The sequence below is a fragment of the Monopterus albus genome, unplaced genomic scaffold, assembly GCF_001952655.1.
Source record: "Monopterus albus unplaced genomic scaffold, M_albus_1.0 scaffold39.1, whole genome shotgun sequence".
In the NCBI taxonomy this organism is placed as follows: domain Eukaryota; kingdom Metazoa; phylum Chordata; class Actinopteri; order Synbranchiformes; family Synbranchidae; genus Monopterus; species Monopterus albus.
In genome coordinates, this window is record NW_018127919.1 from 2,362,814 (window position 1) to 2,380,210 (window position 17,397).

Consider the following 17,397-nt stretch of genomic DNA (forward strand, 5'->3'; position numbering starts at 1 on the left):
AGTAATACTATTACTAATAATAATGATAAAACCAACAACCACAGAAAAACATGTCATTTAAATGCTCAGCCTAAAGATGCAACTGAGGTCATGGGAAAATCTACAGTTAAATGTACTTTACAGGGTTTGTATACTAAATTATAAAGTAAGGTTCTTTGTGATTTTGAAGAATCAGAAATAACTTTTTAACCATTATAAAATGCTTTACTAATCCAAAAAATAAAACATTAATAGAAAAAAAATTTATTGTAAATTAAGATATTAGAAACATGTTCCAGTGAAATAAAACACAAGAAATAAAAAAATTTAGACAAAATCAAATAAGGGTTGGAAAGAAAATGTATTCAGTTTAAAGCTTGTCAAACATACTTGGAAGCCAGAGTGAGGAGGTGAAAACTGATGTGGTGGAATAAAACTGAGGTGAAGGTAACAGTAAACAGTAAAATATAATAAAATAAGAAAATAGCAGGAGAGTTACAAATGTTTATATATCATAAATATATAAAAGGTCACCTTCTTGAATTTTGCTAGCACTGGAAGTGCATCATTATTCAACCTAGAACAATCTGTTTGTGGTTTTTTTATGCCTATACGTCATCTGTCAGATTAAAAAAACATTTAATTAAAATTAAGTGTTACAATCTGTTTATACATCAGAAGCAGAACATCTTTAAGCAGAGTGTGTGCCTTTCATTTTATTGTTAGGAACTATGATAAAACACTTAATGACAGTCATGACAGTGGGAGTCACGGTGAATACTTTTCACTGTTTCGGTGAATTTCAGTCAAACTGTTTCAGTCATTGCTCATCAACATCATGAGACGCCTGAAATATTCCCTTCAGTCAAGACTGAACTTGAAAAGAAAAAGACAACAGACATTTCAGATTTTAGTAGGTTTTAAAAGCTTGCCACTTCAGCTATCAGTTAAATGACTAAGCGATGAAACTCTGGAGGAATAACATAGTTCTGTCATTTATTCATTATATTGTTTAACAAGGACAGTGCACATTGTCACATGCAAATCAGAGCATGCAAGCAATAATTAAAAAGACAGTGATATACAATTCACACTGATTGTACAAGATTGTACACTCAGGTCTGTGTGATGTCAAATATCTTGCTGAATACATACTACTTAAATCCACAAGCTCCTAATCACACAATGTAAATAAAAACTGTTTATTATATGCAGTTAAAATATCACTCTAAATAATAAGCATTATAGAGCAGATTAACCTAAACATTTGATCACTTCTTCATTCCCCACATGCTTGTGACCACAAAAAACATGCTTCTTCTTTGTAGCTTGACTGAGAGCTGCTAAATGGTGCAACCCATAACACTATATTTCTTACAGATACATAACTTCCTCACTTCCGCCTGAATCATACTGGTGACCACAGTGATTCTGAAACATACTGCAGTGAGTAAGGAGAGCGAAAGAAAGGAAGGCTGTAAAAAACTCCAGATTGCCAAGAAACCGAAAGCAAGAACATAACATATATAAACTCTACATGCGCTTCACTGAAGCATGAAGTTATCTTGCTCAGATTGGCATTCACTGCTCCTCCAAGGTAAGCCTGCCTTAAAAATATAGATATTTTAGACATGAATTTAATGATTTTATAAACATGTCATCCTGGAGAACATCTGAATTAAATAATTAAATGGACTAACTGGTAACACAGTGCCCAAGTCAGACTTCAAGTGAAGACTTGTCTAACAGCTGCAGTTTGTTTGTATGCTGGATGAAGTCATATCCAGGATTCACAGTCAGTTCAATTTCAGTAATTTATGTGCTGTTTAGAACTGAGCAAGTGCTAGCACGGTCATGCTTTCATAGAGGAACATGTCGACTCATTAAGAAGGCTGCGTTGCACCAATAATACATGATGCAACCAAATAAAAATGTCAAAATGAAAGGTAGATTCTGTCACTCAGCCGCTTGCAGCAGACCAGCATGTAGGCTGCTGTAACCTGTAGTCTGAAGATTAGGATTCAGAACATTCCACGTACATTTTAAGGTGCAGAGCCATAAACAACAACACATGATTTTAAAAAAATGCTTCTACATAGGAACTATTTAGAGGAATCAAGACCAAACGCAATGTAACTGAATTGCATAAGAAAGAACATGTCTGAGGTCTTTCTGTGGTGGGGGTTGAAGGATATGGATTTGCTTCCAGAAATATCAATGAACTTCCTTTCAGATACTAAGTATGGAAGGTGACACTTGAGTTCCCCTAAGAAAACTGCCGTGTTTAACTGGAACACTGTAGTCGTTCATGCTGGAAGTGATACTGCAGCCCGCCCTTTTCTTTTAACAGTACTGTTTAAACTGACACATCTCAGACAGTTTATATGTGAAAGGCAGCTGAACAAGTCAGCATGGTGATAGGGCAGATTTAATGTAAGAGCGCATGTGTTTGTTTCAGATGACTGTTTGGTGGCGGGCTCTCATCCTTCTCTCCTTCATACTGAACTGTGTGGACTCCCATGCTCTATCACCAGTCGTCCAGAGGAATAAATATTACAACTCCTTTCGTCTCACAAGATCCACCAGAATCCGTGTCCAGCAGCTGCTGAAAAAATATGTGAGTACTCGAGAATACTTTTGCTCCTCTGGCTGGCCACCTTATAACTGTCCAGGTTTATGTTACTACCTAACTACAACTTTAATCATGTTCATTTTAATAGAAGGAGCAGCATTTGGGAAATAAGCATTTTGAAGACAGAAGTCGACAGTTAAAGGACCTGCCGTTGCTTTCTACAGATTTCTATAGCTGGCTACAGCTGCCGGTCAGTATCTGCCTGTGTTTCAAAGAATTGCTTTCTTGTTGTTAATCTGGAAAACACATTCTTAAAATTTGGTCAATATTTCTTCCATTGTTTTGAAAAATGTTTTCTATTATGGGTAGAAAAAGCAAAACCCAATGACATCTGCAAAATGCCTGTTCTTGCAGGATAAAAAATTTTGAGTGGAATTCCCCTTTTAGATGATCAAGCATAGAAAAGGGGTTTGCACAACATGGAGGTTATGTAATCATGTGGCTGTCTCTTGTTGTGCTCTCAGGACTGGGATCGACTGCACACTGCTTTCTTGAACATGCAGATTTACTGGAATATGCTGGAGCGGAAAAGAAAACAGCTGGAGAAGGAGAAGACAGAGCAGGTGATGGCGCGGGTGGTCCGCTCCACTTTACCTCAGAGCATCAAGCACATTCAGCTGGACCTGAGGGACCTGATGAGCCAGGTCAGCAGTCAGGTATCTACAGTCTTCTCTTTGAAATCCACCCCCCTTTAGCCAACATAAAACACCAAGAAAGTAAAGTACTAAGACTAGTCTGATAAAAATTTGCTTTGCTTTCCTTGACAGATGAGCTACATGGAGAGTTCTTGGATTAAGCCAACCTCTCCAACCTCCATGAACCCAGAAAGCTCTAAAACAGTATGGGACAGCCGAGTGGAAGGTTACATCATTCTGAGGGACCTAGACTTTTACCTCACCAAGCTGGCGAGGGACTTCCTCCTACTGGCTTCAAAAACACACTTATGACTCAATACTGAAAACAGCGCTGGTACCCCAACAACATACACATGCACACAAAGAAACAAAAAAGAAAAAACATGTGGAACTGACAAACAGCACCTAATAGACATCTGGATCTATAGTTATGATAACTTCAATCAGGGCTTTTAGTGGCACCGTCAACACTTTACATACAGCACTCATTTGAGCGAGCCTGCTTTTTGTCATATATTACTATTTAAGGACTTTTAGGGGTATTTCCAACAGTTTCTGTCTTACCTCTAGCTGAAAGTTAGCAATAAGCTCACAAGACAGAAAATACTTCCCAATATCTTGTTTTTCCCCAAGCCCTCAATCTACTGGACTTTCCACAGATATATTTACTATTTATTGATATATTTATTAAAATGCTATTTATTTTAAAGTGGTCTGTTTGGATTTCTCTTATAATATGGAGATACACTTTTGCATAACACATTTTATATTTGATAGATACATATTTTTGTGTATGACTGAAAATAAAGAAATGAAGCATTTGAAACTGGGATGACTTTGTGTTATGATTGTGTAATCTTTAAAAAAAATTATTATTTTTCTTCTAATAATGATAATGTACATGAATCAACATGGGCTCTTCCTTTTGTTGAGTATGTTGCGTTTGCTTGTGGTATCATCCTGTCAGAAGCAAACCAGCAAATAACAAGTGGCAATCCTTGAGCTAGCCGACAGGATTACCATTTGCCTGGTTGTTGTTTTCCATTTCTTCATGTGGTGTTGATCCGAGGGGCAGTCTGCAGAGGGAAATCAGACTGAGCACAGTCAGCTGGTTTAAATGTTTTTAATACCAAACCCTGCCTCCCTCCCTGTGGGCTCCCCATATGACACCAAGACAGCTGCTGACTCACCACTAGCAGATGTCCTCGCTTGCCTTTGGCCACCTTCAGCTCTGGGCCCCGGACAAAATCAATGATTCCTTCCTTGCCTCGTGGCATGGTAAACCTAATGCTGCATGCCACACAGGTGGTTACAGAATGAATATGGGATAAGAAATGTTGGACTGGCAGCAGCTATAAACTACATCTGACACTGAACTGACCTGCCCGGACTGATGTTGACGTAGTTGACCTTGCTGGCCATCATGGCTAGTTTCGTCACCACCTCAATCACATGGTTGCAGTGCAGAATAGCGTCACCCTGAAGGAGGCACAGTTGGACTTTGAGTGTTTGCATGGTTGTATATTTAACAGTCATGACTGCTGTGTCCCACTGTACCTTCTGCTTATTGTCCTCATTGGGCATGTGTAGGACAATCATCCCATCACTAAGAGAGCTCACAGAGATGCCTGTTAACAAAACAAACCTGGCTTTGACTCACTGAACTAAAGAACACAGTCAAAATGAAGGAAACTGTTCAGTAAATATAATGCTACATTTATTACTTATTCAACATCAGTAACAGCTAATCTAAAGAAATAAGGTAACTACCATATCTTTTTATTCTCAGTTAAAAGTTTCTTTGGTTAAAAAATAATTTTTAAAATGTTTTTCTGTTAAAGCATGGCATGAGCTTTAGACACACTTGCCACTTGGTTACGATGAATATTTCTTCAAAAGTACACAGTGCTGGTTTTCACCTCTCACAGCTGTGTAGTCAATCCTCTGCTTGATCTTGGTCCTGTCCACCAGCACAGCAAAGGTGTTAGCGAGAAGCAGCTGGCGAGGGCGAGGCTTGAACCCCCTCCTGTCATACTTTGTGACTGGAACACCATACTGAGAAGCACAAGAGACACATTACTACCAGGCAGCATTCATAACCATCATCGCATAAAAAATTAAGTCCCACCTGGACTTTTTCACTGCCGAGGGTCTGGATGACTTTGAGACTGATTTGCTCAGGTTCTATGTAAAGCAAAGGGAAAAAAACCTCTGTCAGTGCCATGTGTCATTTGATGCATCTGTATGTACATCTCTCCTGTATGGTGTCAAGTGTGTGCAGAGCTAATGAATGCGTGCATGAACATGTACCGAGCCTTGAGTCCAAAAACAGCCTGCCAACACTCTGAGGGTAGTTGTCTTTCTGATCCTTAAAGATTCCACTGGCCACAACCTTCTGCATCATCTAGAAGAAAGACAAAAAACAAGCAAGATGAAAACTTAGCAGATTTATTATTTTTTAAACAATGAGTATGGTCTCATCTTCTGTGGTCAGTGTACCTGCTTCTTCCATTCAGGCTGGACCCTCCTGCAGTATTTTATGACCATGTTTTTCATGTGCAGCCTCCGCAGGTGCTCAGACGCCTGTAGTGCACCATGTAGAAGTTTGCATTAATAACTCTATAGATTTGCACGCTTACTGTACAATGATGTCAGTCAGCAGGGTGACTCTCTGTGTGTAGGGCTGTTTGTACCTCAGTGACAGAGGGAGGAGGTGTCGGCCAACTTTTGTCCAAAACGCTCTTGGGCAGGTTTTTACGTAGATTTTTGAGGAAGGAGTAGCGTACATGATCCAGGAAATATTCATTCTCAAGGCAGTATTCCTCATGACGGTAGATGAAGCCTTTTATGAACCTGATTAAAGAAAACAGATACAAGGAAAGAAACTACCTATACATGTAAAATGCAGCATTAAAAATGCATACAAAAACAAAGTATCAGTCAAGTACCTGCGTATTAAGTCAGCGGCCTGTCGACGCCTGTTAGCCCGCCGGCGTGCTTTCATCCCTCGCCACCCTGACTGGATCGTTATCACTATACATACACATACATGCATATATTAACACCAAGGCACTTAATAAATCCCAATGTTAGTCTAGCACAGTTTACTGAAACAGAAAGTCACCACAGGCCCAAATAGACATTTTGCAATGGTGAAATAAAGTAAAATGTACACATAATAAAGGTTTGTTTGCAAAGGATGAATATGATAAGAACATAAAATATACTGGCATAATAAACCTGGCCATTACTGTGTAGTAAACTGTCAGGGTGGGGGGACTCTGACCTGCACGTCTGATGCGTTGGTACTTGGCTCTCTCCCTGTAGCCTCTCCATGATGTCTGCAGGGTCAAAGCTGATGCACAACCCAAAAAAAAAAGGATGGATTCATGCTTTTCCATCTACAGTAGGTGTTTCAGTAAAGGAGATGCCTCCTGCTCAAACATGCCAGGTAGGATTTGAAGTGTTGTCATTGTTGAAAACGTAGCTTATTTGTCAGTTTTTTTGTGTGTTTGTTCCCCCCGTTGAGATGTGTTTCCTTTGTTCAAAACTCGATTAGCATAATTTTAGGATTCAGGTTAGGTAAAACACATCTTGAAGGGGAAAAGGACTTCAACACAACAGCAGGAGGTGTGCACGTTCTTGAACTATCCTCTCGTTTTTAGGAAGAGGTTCTAGGGTTTTATTGTTCTAAAATAATTACAGACTATTTGGAGTTATAGTGGGTGCAAAGCTAATCTAGAGGTACCCAAGATTAATCATTAAATGGCAGGAAATTAACATGCCATGGCATAATCTAATCTGGGACTGACAGACATTAGCAGTGAGTAGAGGCAATTCATTGTTGGTTTTAGTCTCTGTATGGGGAATGTAATACAGAAAATGGCCGACCTTATCTGTTAATAGGTCGTGCTGAGCATTCATTATACAGTCATGGTGTTTAAAATACATTCATTGTAACTGACTGATAATTGCAGTGAGAAGATTGCTGTTTTATAGATGTCACAATTCAGCCTTTAGCTGGGAGTCATTAGCTTTCATTTCTTTTCAGTTGTGATACCCCAGTGTTTACTATCTTAACCATGGTTACTTACCCATCTCTGGCTTTTTTGCTTCCAGTGCATCTTCAGTGTTGAAGAGAGTTTTTGGGAAACGAATAAAGATTTTTGATCTGCAGAAAGTTGACATAACACATAAATGATATTCCATTTGATAAACACAAACTGTACTGATGTATGCAGTGGTTTATGTATACCCATAATTATTGTGGGTGGACCCATAATCTAATCTTTAAGTGTGACAGTAAAATGTTGGCACTTTGTCATTTGCCTTCAATAATACATTACCTGCCCAGTTTGTATTCCTCTGGTACGTAGCCAAGGTGGTTGACCAGTGTGGATACACCATCAATAAGTCTACCGTGCCAGTTGGGCCACGTCTCAGGACACAGGGGCTTATATCTAAGGGCATTGGTGTATAAATATAACAGACAGAAAGCTGACCAGGAAGGAAACAGAATTAACAGTTCCTGAGGCTGTAAGTCATTCAGAGAGAAAATCAGTCACCTCTGCAGGAAGGCTTCAAAGCGACGTCGATATGCAAAGCCTGCTCTCCTGACCCTGAGGTTTTCCATCAGGCCTAGGTACTTCACCTGGTGTCTGACCAGAACTTCATCAAACCTTCCTGCAGGGAGTTATATTTTTCACTGCTGATAATGATACACGGGGCAATTTGTGCACATATATACAATATACGTTATGTTATTAATGCAAACCCAACTGTTCCCATAGTCTTTCACATTTAAACACTCCCATACAATGGGATGCTTCTTTAATTATGTAATTGTTGTGTTGCTTAATTTTATTAACATCAGCTTTAACTCTTAATCAAAATTAATCAGTGCATGAGAACAATATTTTTATTTAAAAGATAACATTAGAGACGGGGGTGAGGGCAGACAGCCACTCACCTTTATATCTAGGGGCAATTTAGAGTCACCAGTCAACCTAACCTGCATGTCTGTGGAATGTGGAAGGAAGCTAGGAGGAGTCCCAGGAGGAAACAAGCAGAGAGAGAACATGCAAATTCCACACAGAGCCCAGAACATCCTTGCTGTGAGGTAACAGTTCTAACCACTGCACCACCAGCACTGCCTGTCCTGGCTAAGCTGTTCTGATAATGCTGTGACAGTTATATATTATTTATCATGTAATCCATTATGGCTAACTCACTTTTGTACCCCGAATTTTCCTTGAACTTTATATGGATCTGCCTTAACTTATTCTTAACTGAGACCTGAACATTATTTCAAAGTATGGCTCAGGAGCAGGTCGTCCACTAAGCACAGGGTTTGATTCCTAACTCCTCTGTTTCGCATGCCAAAGTGTCCTTTGCCTAGACATTGAACTGCAAGTTGCCCCAGTGGTTCAGGCCAGCACCTTGCATGGCAGCTCCACCCCCATTGTTGTGTGAGTGTGTGCGTGTGTGTAAATGGATGAATGAGAGGAAAAACTGTATGGTGCATATTCCACTAAGGTAGAAAAGCACTGTGAGAGTGCAGTCCATTTATTTGACATTAACAATCTGCAATACACAACATATCTGGATGTTTTCAAGATGTTAAAGTATACCTGGTTGCTTGGTGTCATTAGGTTTGATGCAGCGCACGTAGGATGGCTCTTTAGACATGAGGATCTCCATAAGTTTCATCAGGCTATTTTTAAACTGAGTAGCAGCCTAAAGGACAAATATATAAATGTCAAACTATGGGAAATTCTCTGTATATTTGTGTGTATTTGTCAGTTTTTGAAAGATACAGACATATGTATATATATTCTTATATATGTATGTAAATGAAATAAATGAAAGTGAGACTACTTCTCACCATCTCTGGGCGTTTCTGATCTATTACTTCCTCTCTGCGGAAACAGTGACTTAGGATCTGGTTGTCTGACTGGCACATGACCTAAGCAGAGACCAAACCACACAGCCACATACAGTATCAGCACAGCATATCCCCTATTCCTCTTCATTCAAGCAATGGCAAGAGACACAGTGGTTTCTAAAGGTTGTGGCTCTACCTTATCTGTTTTCATTATCCTCACCTCTTTCAGGTTCCTGTTCAGCAAATCATTGTTCTTGTCTAGGAAACCTAAATGAGTCAAACAAAAACACTGCAGTTTGGTATTGAGGATCTATGGGCTTTGAATCATGTGTTACCTATTACAAGAGAATGAGTGCATGAATAAACATTGCCTGCAAGTTGATCTAGTGTTAAATTACAATGTACCGTACCATTGACATTGTAGTTGACCTCTCCAGCATAATGCAGCAGCCTGAACTCCTCCCTGCTCATTGCCCTGCGAGTTTTTCCATTTGCCAGCTTGTGACTAAAAAACATACAGTACATGCATATTGAGAAGCATAAACATACATAGGTCTTCAGATACAAGAAGAGTCTTTGTACTGCACCTTAGGTTAATTAAAATAAACCCTGATATAAGATGATGCTTACGTGACAAAATGAGGATGGCCACCTAGTGTGTCCTCCAATTTCTCCAAAAAGGAGAGATCACAAGTCTCTCCAGGTCTCAGACACTCCTCATTCTGAAAGACAGTCACAACTGTTTAACTTTACCGACAGTGATGAAGGAATAGATAGCACCATAAATAGTACAGAGACAAACATATCAGCTACTGCAGGAGCTGTCATACACACCAGAATGGAGATGATGCCTTTGTGCTTCTCCTCTATCAGGTCACAAATGATCTTGTTGTCAAAGTACTGCACTGTCTCCCACTGCAATTGGACACAAACATCAGGAGGAGAACAATGCTGTGTTAGTATAAAAATATGAATGAATACATCAAATGTCTTTGTTTTGACTACCCAAGTAACAAATTAACTCACTGTGATTCCCTCTGCCTCATACTCCTCCTGCTCAGACCTGAGGGTGAGCTCAATAAAGAGCTGTTGGAGCTTCTCATTGCAGTAGTTGATGCAGAACTGCTCAAAACTGTTTAGGCAGAAATATAAGAGAAAGGGAGACAACTACTGACCTAGAATTTGGTTTCTAGACTGTGCTGACAGGTCAGTTAAGATGTGACAGAAACAGGGAAATAAGCAAAACCCATACCTATTGTGCTGTAGGACCTCAAAGCCATAAATATCTAGAAGCCCGATAACTGAGGAGTCCTTACTGCTGTGGTAGATTACATCCTGAATAATATATAAAGTACAGATCAGTAGATGGTCAAAAACAGTAACAGCTTAATGATAAAATTTGATAAAATTGTCTTTGGGTTGTTATGAGAGCTGGTACTGCACCTTCCTAGCCAGTGACCGGTTGATTTTCTCCACCAACCAAGTGAAGGTCCGACCATACACGGCCTTGGCTAAGGCGTCACGGGCAGACACTGCCTGCTCAAAACTTAGTGGGCTGATCATCTGCAATGAACAAAAGCACATATGATGCATAATTATGAAATCACACAATGCACAGCAAATAACATGAGAAAAAAGTACACAAAAGATGTCACCTCCTCTCCTTTGGCAGTGAGTTTCTTGTGTGTGAGTGCCTCCCCGAGGGCTGAGCCATCAACACCCAGCAGCTGAAAAACAACAACACATCTGTTCTTTCTGACATGCTCTGTGCATATTTGAGCATCCTGCAATGCTACTGGGATCATTCTGACCTTCGCAAGATTTGTTATCTGGGTCTCCGTGGTGATATAAGTTTCTCCTTCCTCCCCTTCCCCAAACTGAGTGTTTCCCAGATGGAGAACACTGGCGACGATATTCAGCAATTGCTGATGTCAGACAGAATAAACATAGATGAACAATTAGTTTTGATTTCTGGAGAGTCATTACAAGAGTCCCTCACAATATAATCATTAATACACAATCAGAACCATATATGCAAGTTAAAAATGACAATTTCTCAAAATCATATTTAATGCTTGAGGCTGCAACAAACAAACAAAAGGCCTTTGCAAATGTTTTATGATGAAAAACGTCATTAAAAATTGCCAAGCCTGAAAATACAAAAATGTTTTTTAGTTAAAGAAAACACTTTTTTTTTTAAACTGATTTAGTACTAATGAAACTTGTTCTGCATGTTTTTATGGTGATTAAGTTTGGTCAGTGTAAAGAATGTATGATTAGAAACAGTGGACATATTCATGGCTGAAAATAATAATCTCTGAATAATGCGAATGATCAGAACTTTGCTTGTCCTAGATCCGTTCCTATGACGCTACAGTTTAAACTGTCAACTCTTTAATCTGGTACATGTGGTAAACCAAAAAACACAAGTGAGAAACAAAACAGTGGCACAGTTGCCTGCACATGGACAGCTATTATTCAGCACTATGATTGTTACTGACCTGCACTTCCTCCTCACTGAAACCAATAACAGGCAGGGCCTTCATCACAGCTTTCCAATTATTCTTGTCACTAATGGAGCTGACTCTGGGACAGTTACCCTGAACAAAATACAGTTAGATATGGTATATTAGCATAGACCTCAGTTTGAAAACAAGTAATGGATCAGACTTCTGCACCACACACACCTTGACCAAATAGTGGTAGCTGTGAGGGTTTCTTTCCAGGTCCAGTGTGTTAAGCAGGTCATCATCCCCTCCATCTAGAAGCTGATAGAAGATGTGGAAGTTCCTCTCACCATGGTTCTGGTGTACCACACGTGATTTCTCCAGCAGGTAGTTCAGAATGTGACCGCCCACTGGTGCCCCCTGGATGTGGTTATGGAGCACATAGCGATGGAGAAATGGTTTAGCATTGTAGAGCTGGTATTGCTGATATGACAATGTTAAATATGATGTTGTCGGTGTGGTGTAAGCATATATGAAAGGAGTGTTTACCCTAAAGTCAAACTGGACATCCATGTACTTCCCAAAGCGGCTGGAGTTGTCGTTCCTCAGGGTTTTTGCATTACCAAATGCCTGCACAAAGCAAGCCAGAGGGAGGAAGTGAAATTAAGAGTAACAACAATAACAAAAACAATCAAGAACAAGTATTTAAAGTATTTCAAATGAATCAGATAATAACTATGAAAGGTAAATAGGTACTGCATACTGTACATTCATGGTGCTTTGCTGTAACTGTGATACTGGCTGTTCAGTTTGACATATAAAGGTTCAGTACCTCCAAAACAGGGTTAGACTGCAGTAGGCGGTCACCAAGGGCAGCCATGTGATCATTAGTGGGGCAGGTGACAGCATAGTAGAGGAGGATCTTCTTGGAGGCCTCTGTTTTACCTGCTCCACTCTCACCTGATATGAGAATACACTGGTCCTTCCTCTCAGTTCGCATGGCCCGGTAAGTGTTGTCTGACAGGGCGTAACTGGGGGACAATACAAAAGCAACATCAGTTCCACACCAAAATACAGTTAAACCATTGTAATGGAATAGGATGCAGACACCAATACACTTCAGTGAGGTCATTCGAATGGGAATGGTGTTTTTGTTTTTCTGTTATGACTGACTGAGACTGTGAAATCAGCCATTCATCTGTTTGTGTGTAAAAACAACAAAATGACATTTTTCTACTAATCTGATAGTATTAATGTGTTATCAGATTAAATTGCCAACAAATCCTGTGAATGCCCATATATTCAGCTGGTTCAGAATAAAATAAAACAGGGGTAAAAAAGTAAATAAATAAATAAAACCGGTTTAAAATTTTTTGTTAATATTATTTTAAAATGATCGATTTATAAATTATACTGGGCAAAACCAAACCAAATACATGTTTTAATAATTTTAGTGAGTGTTTAATAGAAGACATTATTCTGTAAATATACAGTAGCTATAGACACCCTGTGAGATTTTTTTAAAATTTGAAAGCATATAATACAAAAACTATAGCATATGACAATCACAGCATATTATTGGAGGTCAGTCACGCCTTAATAAATCCTGTTTGATGACAGTGAATCAGTTTAGTAATACATGGTTGCCAACATGCCATGTGATTTTTATTATAGCAGCTGACAACAGAAGAGTTTGGTAAAAAAAAAAAAAAAAGTCTGAGAAAATAAAGTGACTCACATGTGAGGCGATATTTCGTAGAAGCTGACCCCTCTGTAACGTTCCATCTGCTGCTTGGAGTAAATCTCCAGCTCTTTGTAAGGATTCACTGACACCAGCACTGAGCCAATGTACGTCTGAGCCAAAATATTAGCAGAACACATTCAAATATGTCTCACCACACCAACTGAAATGTTTTGGAACATATGAAAAAAATCTGGCTCTATTACATAAATGAGGTTTTCTCTGAAGCGTCGCCGCAGGTTCTCTATAAAGGCTGCCTCACTGTTGTAATTTTCCAGCAGGACAAAGTCCTGCACTCCAACCCTGTCCCGGGCAGTCAGGGCACTCTCCATCACCAGACGTACTCTTCCATCAATATCCACCTCCTACAGCAAGAAAGGGAAGGAAAAGTGTTATAGAACTGAAGCAGCTGACATAGTTCAGCGCTACAGCAGAGGAGAAGGAGAAGAGTCCACTACTCTGGTTCAGGACTTGTATGGGGTGAACAGGAGCAAATTAGAGTGAATGAATGAACATGAGTTACTTTCTGGATCCAAGAGCCTCTTTACATTTTAAAAATAAAGAGAAATATATTGTATGCCCTTACTCATAATCCTCCAATTGTACTTGCACTCTGTTGACAAGCAGGGGGCACAAAAGGCCTGTTCCCAGTTCACTGAGTTGTGAAAGAATTACCATCTGGTGCTCAATAATTTCCACATAACACATTACAAGACCAAATCTATTTATGAAAAGAGACTGTGGATTTAAAAAGTATCATCTACAAAGCATGAATCCAATTGACTAATGACTTAATGAACTCATCACCAAAACAACGCTCTATAAACACACAAAGTAAGAACAGCTCCACTAAAACTCGCCAAGATTAAACAATGAAGACATTGAAGGAAATCACAAAGGATAGATTCTTATATTATGCAATAGAATTAGATAGTGTCTTAAGATGTATGCACAGTACACACAGCTCTATATCTCCCGAGGGGGTTTAACAAAAGTGTATGTGTATATGTCAAACTCACTATGCACAAACAGAAAATTATTACCAGCTGGCAGAGTGAAATTCCCAGATATATGCTAAGGTATGATCTTACACACACACCCACATACAGAGATATGTGGGCACATACACAAGGAGTTAGAAATGTCAGTTTTCATATACTTACTCTCTGTAAATATCAGGAGACACAAAGCAATGCGTTCTCAGTGCACTACACCCCAGCTCAACAGGCTGCACTCTGTTCTGCATCAATGTTACATTTAAGAGACAAGCCCTGCTGTTTTTCTTTACACATTCTTAAAAAAAAGTAGAGCAAAGGGGCTAGACTTCCTCAGGACTTCTGTTTTTCTTGAATGCCATGAGCCTCTCAAGGGTCTCATTTGGCTGGTTAATGCCTGCAAAAGGTCATTATCTCTGAACACTAGAAGCAGGAAAATCCTTAACAAACAAGAGGACAACAGTGGAACATAGCCAAGAAGTGAGCGCAAAGGCAAGTGACCGGACACTTCCACTGCAGCCCCCTCCTCTCTGCTTTACCTTAGAGTATTGTTCTCCCACTCCTGCAGGTGGGCTTCTTACAGATGGTTTCAAGGCACAGTCAGATTTTCCAAAGGAACCAACAGAGGAATGTTAGGGCCAGGTTTGGAGCAGGTGATCTCACTAAATGCTTCTATGCTCTGTGTCAGCAGCTTTGCATGCTGCAATCATTATGACACTTACAATGAAATATAGTTCATATACATGTAGATGACTTTGTCTCTACATTTACTAGCTTGAACTGCAGAAGAATACCTACACTTAGTTTGACTTGTATCAGCGAATTTGGTTGCAGCTTATCACATGTTACGTAGCTCAAGTTGGGCTTACACCTTATTACTTCCATGTGTTCATCATACATGTCAGGATTTAATGGTAGATGACACTGAGAAGCACAACCTGGCTCAGAGCTAAAACAGACTCCTTTGACCTGAATCTTTCATTCTATCTTTTTCAGATCTCATACCTTTTTTTAAACAGTAGTGGCTGTGCTGACAGCACCAACCTTTCCAAAACATGTGCATTTGTTGTTTAATGTTCTCCTTATTCTCACTGGTTTGTTCTACTTACTGTAAGAAAGATATCATTAAATGTGCACCCATACATACTAGACTGGACTTTCCAAGCAATGAAAAAATGTTTTCTCTTATAACTCCACAACACAGGAAACCTTGTTTTCAGCAGTCATGAGTTGCATTTTTTTATTCTTTTATCCCAGGGACTTTATCACCATATCATCTGGAAAAAATTTCACTTGTCATGGTGAGGAGCCTCATCCAAAACATATCTTTACTTCCAAAACATAGAAACACTGCTGTCACTGGGGTTACATAATTTAAGAGGAAGTCATAAAGGATGTGAAAATACTTTTTTGGAGACACTGTGGTTGTGACATCTTAAAGAGTATAGGAGTAGGATAGAGATTTAACCAGTATACAACATAATCCTTGCAGCTTTGTTGTCAGTGCACTGACCTGAGGCCTGCTTGTTACAGCAGCAAGAGTCTGATATAACTGACTCTCTACAGCACTTCAGTTCTTAATGTGGGATTTGTCTCTGAGTACCAGGGAGCTCCAGTGAATTCTGCAGATTTGAAGGTGCAGCAACAGTGACAACCAGGAGAGAAAAGTCTAACCTAGCAGTGGGACTTGGCTCCAGGCCCTATGACTAAGCTTATGGGTCAACTCAATTTGGATTGTCTTCCTTATAAGGTATGCCCCACCACTCTGTCCCAGGCTGAGCTGCTCTGGTACCACAGCTGGCTCTTTACTGCTGATGTGCTTGGCTTAAGATTTATACAAAATCAAAAACACACACTGACTCACTTACACTATGGCAAAATATCACCAAGTGACTCATTGCTCTGTTTTACTTTTCCCTCCAGGAGTGAGGCAGTAAACTGGTCAGATCTTGTGCTTTATTGTATAAGTACAGATAATGCACACACACACTCTCACACATTAAACCCAGTTAGTGAGTAGCACCAAGCATGAAAACACAACAAAAAACATCATGGCAGTCAGGATCTTACCCTGGCTTGGTACCTCATCCTGTTTTGTTGTTGGTGAAAGAAAGCTGAACTGGTGGTCCCCCCCAACACACACTGGTGCTCCTCCTCCTGTGTGAGATTCCTCAACCGTAACTTCTCATCCACCTTCGCCTATGGGCGACAGAACTAGGTAACTTTTCCTCTTCTCTCTCCCCCACGTTGGTCACTTTCTCTTAGCCTTAAGGTCTTTCTCCACGTCTTTCCTCCTCCTCGCCTGGCTCCCCTGTGAGGACAAAGCATACGTGTTCAGGCTAAAACAACTTGTCTTGTTTATACCTTCAATTCATCTTCCCTTTGACAGGTCAAAGTAAATGTCCACCTCTCCACAAGTCCCTCTCCTTCTCTCTAAACTGTACTGCATGAAACAAGGGCAGGAACTCCACTCACACGTCACAGCTGAACTTAAAAAAAAAAAAAAAGTCAAGGAAAGTATGCAGTTGGATAATATGAAAAGAGCAAGAAAAACAGAGTGCTGAGTTTGGAAAATTTTGCTAAGAGTCCCAGACTACAAACATGTAATCATTGTGCTCTTGTAAAAAAAAAAAGGAGAAAAACGTACAGTGCATTACGAGATCTCAGAACATTCTTTCTTTCCTTCCCTCCCTATTTAGTTTGTGCCCTCCCTTTTCTCCCACAAGCTGAGACAAATTCACATGGGATGTGAGTTATGGAAGTGTTTCACCAGCAAGACTGTCTGCCTCCTCGTGGCTGTTTTCCACTGTTTTCCAGCATCAAAATATGTCTCTGCATATATTTGAATGAAAGAGGAAAGAATGGAGTTGGTTTGTCATATTCTCCAAATGGTTTGTTTCCTGCCCAATATTCATAATACAACACATTTTAGTTTTTAACATGGCAGTAATTTAAGATAATATGTGCTGTCTGCATGGATGATCAGATTTCAATCCCTAACATTCTAGGCATTTTTGAGGAGTACAGTCAGAGCCACATCATCTCCATGAGACAACAGCACCCTCCTCTGGCTTCTCTCTTCTT

At 39.8% G+C, this 17,397-nt stretch overlaps 2 protein-coding genes across 5 annotated transcripts; one reads left to right on the forward strand and one right to left on the reverse strand.

The window, feature by feature from the left end:
- The first annotated feature begins 289 nt into the window (after positions 1-289).
- LOC109959462 (uncharacterized) lies at positions 290-4,193 on the forward strand. Its single transcript, XM_020598867.1, has 4 exons — positions 290-2,596; positions 2,700-2,841; positions 3,047-3,267; positions 3,379-4,193. The coding sequence occupies exons 1-4, from the start codon at positions 2,423-2,425 to the stop codon at positions 3,556-3,558; spliced, it is 717 nt and encodes a 238-aa protein (XP_020454523.1). The 5' UTR covers positions 290-2,422; the 3' UTR covers positions 3,559-4,193.
- Positions 4,194-4,283: 90 nt separating this feature from the next.
- On the reverse strand, positions 4,284-16,975 carry myo1ca (myosin Ic, paralog a). Of its 4 annotated transcripts, none has more exons than XM_020598721.1 (33): positions 16,961-16,975; positions 16,384-16,624; positions 13,525-13,683; positions 13,316-13,431; positions 12,410-12,608; positions 12,127-12,207; positions 11,818-11,997; positions 11,632-11,730; positions 10,942-11,055; positions 10,786-10,857; positions 10,574-10,693; positions 10,383-10,465; positions 10,157-10,262; positions 9,965-10,045; positions 9,761-9,852; positions 9,541-9,635; positions 9,351-9,397; positions 9,131-9,211; positions 8,877-8,982; positions 7,812-7,929; positions 7,593-7,706; positions 7,341-7,417; positions 6,533-6,601; positions 6,195-6,279; positions 5,940-6,099; positions 5,746-5,829; positions 5,557-5,650; positions 5,375-5,430; positions 5,166-5,301; positions 4,804-4,874; positions 4,628-4,725; positions 4,437-4,536; positions 4,284-4,322 (listed from the first exon to the last, which is right to left on the reverse strand). In XM_020598721.1, the coding sequence occupies exons 2-33, from the start codon at positions 16,399-16,401 to the stop codon at positions 4,296-4,298; spliced, it is 3,138 nt and encodes a 1,045-aa protein (XP_020454377.1). In that variant the 5' UTR covers positions 16,402-16,624; positions 16,961-16,975; the 3' UTR covers positions 4,284-4,295. The 4 variants fall into 4 exon arrangements, with proteins under 4 accessions (XP_020454377.1, XP_020454376.1, XP_020454375.1 ...); XM_020598720.1 differs by lacking the exon at positions 16,961-16,975 and adding an exon at positions 16,789-16,940; XM_020598719.1 differs by lacking the exon at positions 16,961-16,975 and adding an exon at positions 16,721-16,940.
- Between the last annotated feature and the right edge of the window lie 422 nt (positions 16,976-17,397).